Source organism: Colletotrichum lupini, chromosome 4 (assembly GCF_023278565.1).
Source record: "Colletotrichum lupini chromosome 4, complete sequence".
In the NCBI taxonomy this organism is placed as follows: Eukaryota; Fungi; Ascomycota; class Sordariomycetes; order Glomerellales; family Glomerellaceae; genus Colletotrichum; species Colletotrichum lupini.
In genome coordinates, this window is record NC_064677.1 from 7,193,380 (window position 1) to 7,206,683 (window position 13,304).

The 13,304-nt window shown below is 45.0% G+C and overlaps 3 protein-coding genes across 3 annotated transcripts; 2 read left to right on the forward strand and 1 right to left on the reverse strand.

Moving 5' to 3' along the window:
- Positions 1-441: 441 nt before the first annotated feature.
- Positions 442-1,001, reverse strand: CLUP02_09220 (uncharacterized protein; the record flags this gene model as incomplete). The annotated part of the gene is made up of 5 exons (XM_049288199.1): positions 442-574; positions 628-718; positions 780-809; positions 865-891; positions 944-1,001. The coding sequence occupies 5 exons, from the start codon at positions 999-1,001 to the stop codon at positions 442-444; spliced, it is 339 nt and encodes a 112-aa protein (XP_049145343.1).
- Positions 1,002-1,105: 104 nt separating this feature from the next.
- On the forward strand, positions 1,106-2,527 carry CLUP02_09221 (uncharacterized protein; the record flags this gene model as incomplete). The annotated part of the gene is made up of 7 exons (XM_049288200.1): positions 1,106-1,382; positions 1,441-1,537; positions 1,613-1,642; positions 1,755-1,817; positions 1,844-1,973; positions 2,109-2,232; positions 2,412-2,527. 7 exons carry the CDS (start codon positions 1,106-1,108, stop codon positions 2,525-2,527), a joined length of 837 nt encoding a protein of 278 aa, XP_049145344.1.
- Positions 2,528-2,637: 110 nt separating this feature from the next.
- CLUP02_09222 (FHA domain-containing protein) lies at positions 2,638-6,865 on the forward strand (the record flags this gene model as incomplete). The annotated part of the gene is made up of 11 exons (XM_049288201.1): positions 2,638-3,744; positions 3,795-4,926; positions 4,978-5,063; positions 5,170-5,276; positions 5,407-5,487; positions 5,542-5,611; positions 5,737-5,855; positions 5,917-6,075; positions 6,141-6,235; positions 6,288-6,296; positions 6,360-6,865. 11 exons carry the CDS (start codon positions 2,638-2,640, stop codon positions 6,863-6,865), a joined length of 3,471 nt encoding a protein of 1,156 aa, XP_049145345.1.
- Between the last annotated feature and the right edge of the window lie 6,439 nt (positions 6,866-13,304).

Genomic DNA, 13,304 nt, shown 5'->3' on the forward strand with positions numbered 1-13,304 from the left:
AAGTCCAATTAAGTCGGCTAGGCCAGCTGCATCGAAAGAGGTAGGAGTCGGAAGAACGAAGCCGGACCACCGCAATGTGGCCCCATGGCACCAGCCGGTCCCGCTTGATGGCAAGACACCGTTGTGACCTGTGTCAATGACTTTAAGCATCCGAACACCGCTGTGCTTGAGTTCCCTCCCTCCCATAACCTGATTGATGCGGGCTAATATCGTCAACAGGTAAGAGAAGCGGCAGCAGCACTGAGACCTGGCTTCGGCGAATGCAAAGACTCGCCTGTCAGATGCAATAACTTTTATCATGCAGTCGTGATATGCCCAACACCTAAGTATTATACAGATATCCATTTGATGCCGGTGTTGTGGCATCGTGCCGTCCTTTTGCAACAGCCTACTAGTCTCCTACATGATGATGTACAGGGTATTTCGAGTTGTGTCTCCAGCTTATTGCTGGCGCTTCGCGTAATCGGAACCGGGGCCGTACATGATGATGGGTCTTCGGTTGGCCCTTCGGAAAGCCTCCTCGGCAATGGGAGAAGCATCGGAGCGGATGACACTACCGATGGACATGAAGAAGCTGCGTCGCTGTTAGTCTTCATATGTATAAAGGCCAGACCTGACTTTGCCTACCCGAAAGTTGCTCCTGAACCAAGCATGTATTGTCCCAGTGTTCTCATGATGCCGTTGGGGCCGGCACCGTAGCGCATGATGTTAACGGAGCCTACGGGGGTAGCTAATTAGTTGATGCGATGCGAGAGAAGGAGGGAGAGTTTGTTACACACCGAAAACGAAGCCCATGACGGATCCAACAGCTATATAATGATCAGCGGCAAGGTAAAAAGGGCTGGTAGGCCAGTCTAGACGTACTTCCACCCATGAGGGCACCCATCTTCACTGCGGAGAGTTAGCTAGAAGTTCTTGTAAGGTTGTAAGAGGAGGGTCGTACTCTTGTCGGCGATTCCAGGGCCCATGGCACCGCCATGTTGCGCAGGAACGGGAGGCATTATGAGAAGAGAATCTGTACAACAGAGAAGACTGTGTGTTGGGTATCGGATGGTGAATCGAGCTCCTGGTGGTGCTCAATACCTATTGTATAGTCAGTCGTGCGATGGGAATCGGTGATGTTTGCGACTGTGGGCTGGGAGGAGCTCTTCCAATTTGCTGCACCCAATACAAGTGGCCGAAGGTCAGCCTTTCCGAGCCGGGTGCCACTGGAGCTTTGGACGAATCGAATCTGGGGAACGGCAGTTATTCGGCAAAAAGACTGAAGCGGCTAGCCCCACCTTTCGAGGTTCGAGCCAGCGCGGAGGCTCGAGGGAAAGGAAAGAGCAGCGATGTCACGGTCACCTGGAGCACAGGCCATCTCACCTTGAACGCCTTACTACGTAGACCCGTTTCTGTCAGCCTGGTCTTTTGATTGGCTGTATGCCCTTTCTTTGTGAGGCACCCACACATCTGGCTTTGGAGCCTGTCACGTGCCTTGCATCGAGTCTTTGAACAGCGCAGGCGACCACCGCAAATGGAATGTGACGGTGGGCAGGTGAGGGTGGATCCCTACGGCTAAGGCAAGAACAGCAGCCAGCTGGACTGGAGGCGATGACAGCACAGTGACCAGACCAGACCGCCTTCACCCGGATGAGCACCAGTTCCTTTTTTTACTTGATTTCTTTCTCTCCTCTTTTTTCTTGTCACTACCACACCTCTTCCCTCTTTCTTTGCTACCTTATGATCTTGTTCATATGAAGATCACATCCTAGCTGGCCCATGGTGGAAAAATCCAGTCAAACACCCAAGCTTCTGGGGGCCTGTGCTCAGCTGAAGTGAACTGAACACTCACACTGAACAGTAACCGAACCAACTGTGGTGGACTGAGAATTTTCCGGTCCCTCGGTCTCCCACCCGCTGACGCTGAACCTTTGAGGCCCTGCTGTTTCCGACCGCCCATGTCCCAGACTCCCAAGTCGGCTCCGGCGCGTGTTTCCGAACGCTGTTTGGCCCGCCCACCACAGGCTCTCCCCCAGCGCCAGCGGCCCAGCGCTCACCTCACGCACTTACGCTAAGCGCTTAGCGAGACGGGGCGACACGTTCTGTTCTCTTTGCCCAAATCCTAGATTCAACCTCACCTACCTACCCACGGAGACCACCCGATCCGCCGACGACGCTTCCGCTTGAGCCCATCGTCGACCGTGGTGCTCAAAGAAAACCGTCTCTTTGCCCACGTCCTCGACATTGCTGGTATGTCTCTCCTGCCTGTCTGATCCTTTTTGGCCCGGTTTTCTGCGACCCCCCGTCCCGTCGCAGGCCGTTTCTGGGCCGCGCCAATTGGCTGCCCACCCCTATCCTTTCCGCGACATCATCGCTGACTTATTTTTTTAACCTGCCAGCTCAGCCTCATTGCTTTCTACCCTCCGCAGCGAACTCCCATCGATTCTATCTGACATATCTGCGTTATCTTTCGGCGGCTGATCTTTACGATACCCTCCGGGCTGCAGTGCGAATGGTCAAAGAAGGAGCCCCCGACGTCACCTAGACCAGACCATCCATCAATATCGATACCCTACGAGCTGTCATCACCTGCTCGTTCTTGCCACGACTTGCACTGTCCTACGATCCTTACCTGAATCGAACGACGACTTCCCCATGACTGCCGTCGCGAGCCCGCCCAGCTTCCAGCAACTCAATCGACCGGGATGGAATGTTAATGGCGGCCAAAGTCTGAATTCGATGAACCCAGAAGACGTCAGAGGCATGTTCGCCGCACCTCGGAAGACGCTGCAGCGGAGCAACTCTTCCTCCTCGGTCTCATCTACCTCCTCCAACTCGTCTACTACCACTGTTGCCACCAATGGCTCGCAACCAAATGGCACCCCGGCGTCTACAAACTCTGATATGAGCTGGTCCAGCACCGCCTCGAGAAAGCGACCACAACCCAAAGGACCATGGCCGCCAGGCAAGCCAGAAGGTCAAGCCGAGTTCGGCAGACCTATCATGCGAAACGCCATCAACGGCATCAATGGCGGTTCGTCGCTACAGACGGCTCCAGGCCAACCGCAAATGATGTCGCAGCAGGGACTCGGGGCAAGGCCCATGGGCGACCCGATGCCTAGCGGGCAGCCTGTGCTCTATCTCTTGTCGCTCAATGGTACCTTTGAACGCAAAACCATCTCGGTACCATTCTACCCAGAAAGCCTCCGTATCGGTCGCCAAACCAATCAGAAGACGATCCCGACTGCCACCAACGGCTACTTTGATAGTAAAGTGCTATCAAGGCAGCATGCTGAGATTTGGGCAGACCGCACCGGCAAGATATACATCCGCGACGTCAAATCGTCCAACGGAACCTTTGTCAACGGCACGCGTCTCTCCCAGGAGAATCGCGAATCCGAACCGCACGAGCTACAGACGGGAGATCATTTAGAGTTGGGAATCGACATTGTGAGCGAGGATCAGAAGACCGTCGTCCACCACAAGGTTGCCGCCAAGGTTGAACACGCCGGCTTCATGAGCCCCTCAAGTAACGTTATGGACATGAATTTTGGCGATTTGGACCCCGCAAATGGTGGCATGATGATGCCAGCGCCGAGCCCAATGCCCTACCGTGGCAGGACTGGTAGTAATGCATCGATGGCCAGCAATGGCCGCATGATGGCGCCCCAGAATATGGCCGGCATGGCCCCTAATGGTGGAGCAGCCCGTGGATTCTTGTTAACGCCCATTACCACGGAGCATATCGTCAAGAGACTTCACGTGAGTGTCCAAACCCCTAGACCTATTGATTGGAGCTGACTAGGTTGTAGAACGAGATGCGCAATGCTCGATTGCAGTCTCAAGACCTCTCCCGGACGGGCCAATTCGTTCACGCTCTCTTGAGCAAAGACGATGTAAAAGATCTCGAGAAGCCGGAAGCCCCCGAACCTCCGAAGCAGCTTCCCAATGGCAACGCTCTACCCTTCCGTACCGATGCGAAGACCAGATTTTCCGATCCTCCTGCCCCGCCTCCGCAGCAGCCGCTGCCTGAGAAGCCCGATGTGCCTTCACTGAAACGAGGCACCACTGAGCGACCAAAGACTAATAGCACCACCTCGCCCGTTGGACGGGACAACTTGCATCAGATCATTCAGTTGACCGAAGCGTTGAATAACGCAAAGAAGGAGATGGATACCCAAACGGCCCGTATTAAGGATTTGGAAGACATGCTCCGAAAAGAACGGGAGGCACGCGAGCTTGCCGAGGATATGGCAAAGATCCTTGAGGACAGTGCCTTGAAGGAAACCAATGGCGCGCCCAAGGAACACGATACCGAGATTCTCGAGGAGGCTTTTGAGCCGCCCCGCGATACCGTCGACACCCAGGATATCGAGATGACAGATGCCGAACCGCTCTCCGAGGAGCCTGCTCCAGAGAGCGCTGAGGATATTGCTGCACGTTTCCAGGTCAAGCTTGACACAATGATGTCAGAAGTGACGGACCTGAAGCAACAGATGGAGGCATGGAAGAGCAGATGCGAGAAGGCTGAGACGGAGCGCGACGCCGATCGTCAAACTTTGGCCGAGATGGTTGCCCAGATTCGCAGAGACGAGGAGGCTAGGCAAAACGCTGCTGCTGCGGAGAAGAATCGTTCTCTTTCCCCAGGACGACGCGGCCGGAGCGAAGGACCTGCCGACAAGACAACTTCAGTTGTTCAGGCCAATGGATCCGGTGACTCGACGTCAGCTTCTACCCAGGCAGAGTCACCCGTGGACGACTTTGGTGACAAGCCCACGTTGTCACGAGCCAACACCATTACGCCACTTTCCATACCTCCAGGCAAGCTGGCAAAGGACCAAGCCATGATGGCCGGGGTTCCCTATGCTTCCATGCTTGGCGTGGTAATCCTTGGCATGGGTCTCATGGCTTACATTAACGGCTGGCAACCCGAGCCGACTCCCCGTCATTGACCGCGTCGTTTGCAGCTGAGCACATCTGGGCTCTATTCACTAGACAAGCACTTCAACGTTGGCGTTGCACATACTTATGGCGTTTCTTGCATTGAAAGCGGTCATTCGTTTTCCACCGACCTCTACCAAGTCGCTTTTTCTTTCCCTATGTACCTACTACCTTTTCCTTTTACTGTATGAACTGCGAAGACGACGACGTTTTCTTTCCCTTTGTCTCTATTCTCACGGGCAATAGGGACGGCTGGGAGGGAAACAAATGGTTGGAGATGGCGTTAAAGATTTTCTTCCTTTCTGTGGGCTGGGGTCCTCAATCGAGGACGTTTCGATCGCGCTGCAAGCACGGTGTTCTTTTTGTGACTTGGGCAAACCAGGAATGGGAAACGGGATGATGGACGACGACGAACTTCTTTTTTTCACTACACTGGGCACAAAAGAATAACTCAAATTCGAGATGACACCTTTTTTGCTGCAGAAAGACAAATGTGTCCCGCTGCAACATCCCTGATGGGAATACTTGTAGTGTCACCCTTCGGTATGCGGGCGCATTTGCCGCGTGCCTTGCATGAACCCGTCATGCGGCTTCTAGGCCTCTTGACTCGGGACGCAGTCTACATGAACATGAGGGGAAGGGCTGTAGATTACCGGCAGTATGGCAGGGGTGGATTGACGAGATTAATGTTTGCATACAGTACTCAAGGCCGGATGGGAATACAAGGACCTTTTAATCGCTTACGCTCGTTTCCGATGCCAGGAGTCTTGAGGATCTGATCATAGTCCTAATCTTGGCGAACAATGATCTCAGAGCTGTTGCATCGAATGTCGGACGGCTATTGATGACTGCCGTCCTCCCTTCAGCAACGATATGCTTAGTCTAGCCCCCATAATGATGCTGCTTTGCTTCGGAACAAATTGGGAAGAAGGGTGAACACTTTCAAAATACGTGAGACGCAATTATGCCGAAGGCCTACCTGCCTTACCACAGACAGATTCCAGATAAGAGGTGCTACGGAATGGAGCCCAAACCAAGGCCCGGCAACATTTGTGAAATGAAGCATTCCAGTGCCCATCACCACTTAAGTGTTGACTCCATTCTCCCCGACAACGCACATGTCAAACAAACAGTCAATAACCTTTTCAACTAGTTCGATGTCTACGACTTCGTCCAGGAGCCGTTCTTGACGATAATAACGACTTTTTCCTTCCCAGTGTAAGCGCTCGTTGTGATCCACTTACCATCGAAAGACGAAAGCTCAATTGCCCCTCATTTTGGTACTACGGCTTCAAGATATCATTCCCACTAGGTCAGAAACAATCAGCGCGCCTACGCTTCTTTAAACGCCATGAATTGGGCAGATCATTTTGGTAAGCTAAACAGCTCCTTCCCGAAGTCACCTTAAGTTTCAAGACTTGCTCACTGAATAACAGATGGACATGGCCGCTCCTTCATCTACGAAGAAGGCGTCCAGCCCATGAACCAACCCACACGACCCGCTAAGCCGAAATCCAACCCTCAACCTCGTCGTCCACCTCCACCCCCGCCAAAAAGATCAACAGACCCTCACGAAAACATCCACGCCTGGCTCTCGGGCGTCACGATCGACGAGGAACATGTACCCCTCGCATCAGACATCTTTCATGCTCTAGGCCAGATCCAAGGTCAGACGAAGGAGAGCCACCAAGCACCACCGGTGGACGAGCAGCAGAAGCAGTCGGGGACACAGACACAGACACAGGCCGCCGGTCCGACGGTGACTGTCCACACCATGGGCCCGGGGTTTATCGGCCGCGCTCCGGCGTTTGGGACGTCTGAGTTCTTTGCGAATATGGTTGTTGTGGGGATTCTGTTGCTCTTCGCGCCGGGGTTTACGATTCTTGCGGCGGGGGTGTTTTTCACGTCGAGGGTTGCGGAGAGGTGGGCTGGGCAGGAGTAAGGGTTGGTGGAGGAGGTGATTATGGTGGTCGTAGAGGATGTGTGATGCTTGAAACGATTTTTGATAGTTGATGAACGTGAAGGAATACTTTTACGACTTGGAGATATGTTGTTATGCCGTCATGTTGCTTTAGGATATGTCGTAATGGCTTCAACCATCCATGGCCTTACCGCACGTTACGTGACCTCGGTTATATAATCACCGAGGCCCACTTCGCTTATACCCTCTATATTAGAGCGAGCTTCGTGCCTATTTCTTATTTCTAATAGATAACCGTTCTCTTTATATATATTAATGCCCCTATAGTAACTCTACGATAGTTATGAGCCCAGCTCTAACTTAGACCCCTATACCTCTATTAAAAAGTTACTTCTTAGGGACTGCGGTTTATTATATCCTTTTTTATAATATTATTTAACCCCTATTACGTTCATTAACCTTATTCCTAGACGAACTAATATTTTCCGAAAAGACTACCGATACTCCTAGGTAAAAGCTTAATTATTAGTAAGACTAGCCTAAGTAGTACCTCGCTCTATAAGTTAAGGCCCGGTTAAAGGACGTCTAGGACTTACTAAACCCGGACGACCTTATTTCCCTATCGAATCCGTTACTTTTTACTAAGTCTATTCTTTCGATCGAGGAGTACGTTAAGATATAAAATACTACTTAAGATTAAGCGTATAAGACGGCCTTAACTAAATACTAATAAAGACTCGAGGAGTTTACGTAATAATAAACCGAATAGTTAAGAAGCGAGACTATAATCGAACTAATAACCGGAAACGCTCAAATTAAGTAACTAGTCGCTCTAACGAAACTAAAAGCTATAATAATAAATTAGGTACGTCTTATTAAAGAATATGCCTCCTTTATTTAGTAAACCGTATTTAAAACGATCTCTTGCTTAAAAAAAAAGAGATCGTACGAATTAATAAATCGCTAGATCTCCCTTATAGTTATTTAAAAAATCTTAAAGGACGCGAAGGAGGAGCTTATTAATTCCTTAGACTACTCCCTTTGCGCCGTAATTAAAGTTTTTAAATAAAAGTACGTACTAAGCGACTCTAGTTCGCTTATAATTATAAGAGAGGAATTTAATATAGTTATAAGTAGGGCGAACTCTAGTATTAGCCTATTAACTTAGATTAAAAACTTTTTCTTAGCTTATTATTAGGTAACGTAGCTTAAGCTACCCGAAGTCTAGGGGACCCTCGTTTTAAAAACCTTTTTTTATATAACTATACGTCGCTTCGCCCTAAACTAGTTTAACTAGGAGCTCGCTAAGATCGTTAAATTAGAATAAAAAGGGGAAGCGATCCCTAATATAGGGTATTATACTAAGATCTTTAATAACTTTTTATATAAAAAAGCAGTATATAATAAGAATCGTAAACAAACCCCTATAATATTCGTAATATTAATAAGTCGCTTAGATTCCCTTAAGTAGAACGAAGCGACTCCTAACTCGTTTATTAACTACCCTTATAAGGGGACCTACTACTAAAAGCTAATAGACTATATAAAGGTAGAGCTTGTTTTAATAAGTAAGATAAAGTTAGAATATATTTAACTAGGCGCCGACGACGCTTAGAAAATAATTTCCTATTTAAATTAGGAAAAGTATACCGACCTCCGTACCGACCTCGCTTAGAAGGGCTAGATCTATATAAAACCCCTTTTTAAATAGAGTAATAGTAACCGAGGTTGCTTCGGAAAGACGATTAAAACTAATAAGCTAAGTAATAAGAAGAACTCTAAGGGAACCTATCCCTTAAATATCGTAGCTATAATTATTAACGTCGGTCTACTCCCTGAGCTAAGTACGGAGGGGAATAGGAATAGTAATCCTACTATCTTCTCTATCCCCTTTACTAACCTATACCTCCTTTCTAAGAGTATAGTTATAAATAACTGCGATACCGTCTACCTTATTAATAACTAATCACTTCTAAAGCCGGATTCTATTTAATAGAGCAATAGCTTAGAGAATATAGATTTTAGAACGGCCTCTTATCCTATTATTACTAAGGGAACGAGGATTATATATAATATCTTTATAGGACTAAAGGGGCCTAGGATAGAGCACCTTACTCTCTATAATATCGGTTTTGTTAAGAACTTTTATATAAACGTCGTATTAAAAGCTCTCCTCCAAAAGACTAGTATTTAGTACTTAGGTTTCGACTATACCCTTCGGTTCGGTAGTAAATCTAGGAACGTTACTATTAAGTAGCTCGAGAGGAAGGTTAATCTAGTCTTTTTAGAATATAAGCCCTATTCGTCCTATTTTCTACCTAGAAGTTAGTCTTCGCTCGTTAATATAATTCTAGTACGTAGCGCTTAGCGCCTACGTTCCTTATATTAGTTAAGGAACGACTAATTAGATATAGCCTAGCTCTAGTATTTTAAATCTAGATATCTCGCGCCGGTAGTACTTAAGAAGCTCGTCCTAGCCGCTCGGGGGGTAAGGATTAAAGGACTAAGCTATTTAAAATACTAATACTATATAACTACTTATATAAAATAGGTTATCTTATAACGTACCTTAGAACGAAGAATAACCCGACCCTATTATAGGATCTTATAGGACCTCTTCGACTACCTACTAGCTTACGAACGAAGTAAGTAGCTAATACTAATTAAAAACGAGTATTCGAGTAGGATCTTCGTCTTCTTACGAGTTACGAAGACCTACGATATAGTATTTAGGGTCTTATACCTTTTTAAACAATAGGTACGTACGCAAAAGGGCATAGCCGTCTATAAGATCCGATAAGACGTAAAACGTATAATAATCGCAATTAATAACAAAACTCGTTTCTAAATATAGGTACGGGAGCTAGGAATAGACCTAAAGACTACTCCTCTATATATAAAAGAACCGAACGGAGGAGGGGAACGAGCTAGCTAGGAAATTATTAATAAAGCGATTAGTATAATATCGGTAGCTAGCTTACTAAACGAACTCTAGGTAAAAGCTATATTAGCCGCAGCCTACTTATATAATATTAGCCCTAGGTAACGTACTAACTAGCTATTACTAGTTTAAACTAAAGAAGTTTAGTTCGCTTACTACTTTAGGTAGTAATAACTAATAAATATACCGAAGCTCGCCCGCGATCTACGTCCTTATTAAGGGTAGACGTACGCATACGGTTATAGAGCGTACCTTCTTAAGAAGGACCGTAAGAAAGGAATTAATAAAAGACGCTTTAAAATAGAGTAGAGGGGATATATCGGGTACCTCGTAAGTTACGTACCGAACGCCCACAACTTATATAGGATCTAGATCCCCTCGCTTTTAGAAGTTATTATTACCTAAAATATAACGTTTAACGAAATAGCTTTTTACTTAAAAGATAATACTAAAACCGCAATTTATCTACCTAAGTCGAGGGCCGTAGCGGATAAGATCTAATAACTACTTAAAATAATCGAACCTAAGCTCTAATTACTTAGAATCGTAAACGAGGAGGAGGCCGTATTAATTAATAATAAAAAGTAGCTATTACTACTTATACTCGTTTTATAAGAGGTAAATAAGGCTATAAAAAAGCTTAGTTCGTTTTTAAGTAGACGAGGCGGGTAGCTACTTATTCTTAAACTAACCCTAGACTTTAAGAGTCCGGAGTTAAATACGAACCTCGCCTAGCTAACCGAGGTTACGAGCGAGGTTATAGGGGAAGTCGATCCTCTTATTAAGAGGATCGAAGACGTAATATACGTATAAATAAAAATAAAGACTTCCTAGAGCTCTTATAAGGAAGATCTTTTTACTTAACTAGACCCCGACGAACCCCTCTAGTAAGTAAGCCTATATTAAGAAATAGGAGTAGTAAATAACCTAACTAATAACTCCGATATAGCTAGTATATACGGCTAAGAGGAGGACGGGTATACTAAACAAAGCTAGAGGTTAAGAAACTAACTACTAAAAGTATTTATCTAAGACCCGAGTCGACGAGAGTAACTCGGGTAGTACTCTTTTTATACTTAGGTAAAAAGAGACTAAGACTCTTTTTTTAATACGTATATACCTAATTAATAAAAAGCGGTTAACGAGGCGACTTAGGGGTATCGGACGCTATACTATTACGTTTATACCGTAATTAGTAGAACGAAGTACGTTTTGTTAACCGCGGTCTAATTTAACTAAATTTACGCGGATTAATTAATTACCCCTTTAGGGAAGTAGAAGGATATTCTTAAAATACTAGAACCTTTAAAAAGTTAATTCGTAAAGGTAGCACGGTTAGAAATCTAAAAACTAAAAGAAATAAACACTTAGAAAGTAGTTAGTAGGGCGTCGGTTACCTCTAAGCCGATACCCCTTAAATAGGTATTTAATTATAAGCTAGATAGTAATAATTACCTCGATCGTTATAAAGCGAGAATTTGCGTTAGGGGGGACCTTTAAAAACGATACCCCTTAAAAAAGACCTACGTAGCGACGCTAGCTACTAGGACGTTTAGGGTAGCTATAGCTATCGCTACCTAATTCGATTTAGAAGTCTATTAGTATAATATCGTAAACGCCTTTCTAAACGTAATTAAAAAGCTAGGCAACCCCCCTATTATTTATAAGCTTTTAAATAGCTTTCGTAAGCTAGGAATATATATCGAACTTAAGCGGGCCTTATACGGCGCCCGCGACGCTCTACTATTATAATATAAAGAGCTAGCGTTAATTTTTAAAAGTCTAAGTCTCTCGCTTACGAGCGAGGACCCGTACTTATTCTAAGATTTTATTAAAAGGGTCCTAGTCCTCTTTTACGTAAACGATATCCTCGTTCTCTATTATAGAGACTACGTTTACGAGGCCGGTTAGGTAACCGAGGGATTTAAAAAGAAGTACGAGATAAAAGACTAGGGGCTAGTCTCGTAATATCTTAAGATAAGGGTCGTTCGTAATCGACTAAATAAGAAGATCTACCTAGCTTACGATTAATATCTTAAGAAGGTAACTAAGAAGTTCGATCTTACCGACTCTACCGCTCTTACGACCCCATTACTAATAGTCCCGATTAAAAAGAACCTAGGGATTATATTCCTAAGCAAGACTAAGTCTTTTTAAGAGAAGGTCGGATTAATATTATATATAGCAATTATAATTCGGCCCGACGTCGCTTTTATATGCGCTCTGCTCTCTCGGTTCCTAACGAACCCGTCCCGTTAGTATTATTCTATTATAAATTAGGTTATATAATATCTTTTCTATATATAATACTTAGTAATATACTTTAGGATCTCGGGGGGTAGCTAGGCACTACTAATCGCAAGCGACGCTTCGTTTATAAACGATAAAGAGACCCGAAGATCCTTATAGGGTTTTATAATCTCCCTTTTCGGTAGCCTCGTTTAGTAAAAAGTAGCTCGTTAGAATATAATAACTACGTCGACTACGGAGGCCGAATTACTAAGCCTAGAACATATAGCTAAGGAAATACTCGCTCTTAAACGCCTTTTTAAAAATATCTCGCTCGAGCTTAGCGACGTATAAAAAGTATACTACAATAATCGTTAGATAATTAGACTTATAATAAAAAAAGGGGAACGTATCTTAACTCGCTTATACTACGTCGATATTTAGAATATATAGCTATAATAAGAGTACTTAAAAGGCTTATTCTAAGTAGTCTATATATTAACAAATAAGATACTAGCTAACGGTCTTATAAAGAACCTTTTTAGAGCGAGGTTTAAGTACTTCGTATTGCTCCTAAATATAAGAAATATACGAGAGATAATTATACTAAACGAGGGGACGTTTAAAAAGTAGTAAAACGGCCCGGGGGGCCCGGTTCTTAATTAAAAAACGTAGCCCATAGCTAGGGAGTATAAAGTCGCTCTGGCGACCCTGTCGGGTTACCTAAGAAGAGGCTATTTATTTAAAAAGGTAAGCGCGTATTTATTTAAAAAAGACTTTAACGCAGGCTATACGCCTAGAGGGATATATAAACCGATAAGAATATTAATTTTAATTTAAATACTATTTACTTTTATAAATAAAGTAGCTAATACCGTTACGTTCTTAATAGGTTTTTTTAACGACGCCTCTAGTATAGAGAGAGCGCTTATAGACGCCTCTCTTACTAAGGCCTCGTCTATACGAACCCCCTTACCCTTTTCCTTATCTAAAAGACCGTCGTACTTAAGGGCCTTATATAACGCTACTATTACGCGAGTTAGGGTCTATATATCGGATTATAAATAATAAATAAAACGAGGACGGCTTAGAACTTACTTTATAGGGTGTGGGCGGTTCTATATTAATAGCCACGGCTACTACCGACTTTTTTATTACCTCCTATTTAAAATATAAGAACTTTATGCCTAAGAACCGTATATACCCCTTAAGAATAGGGGCATAACCCGACTTCTTATAGGTTTAGTAACGTTAGTATTTATTATTAATACGCGAACCTAAGAGGTATAT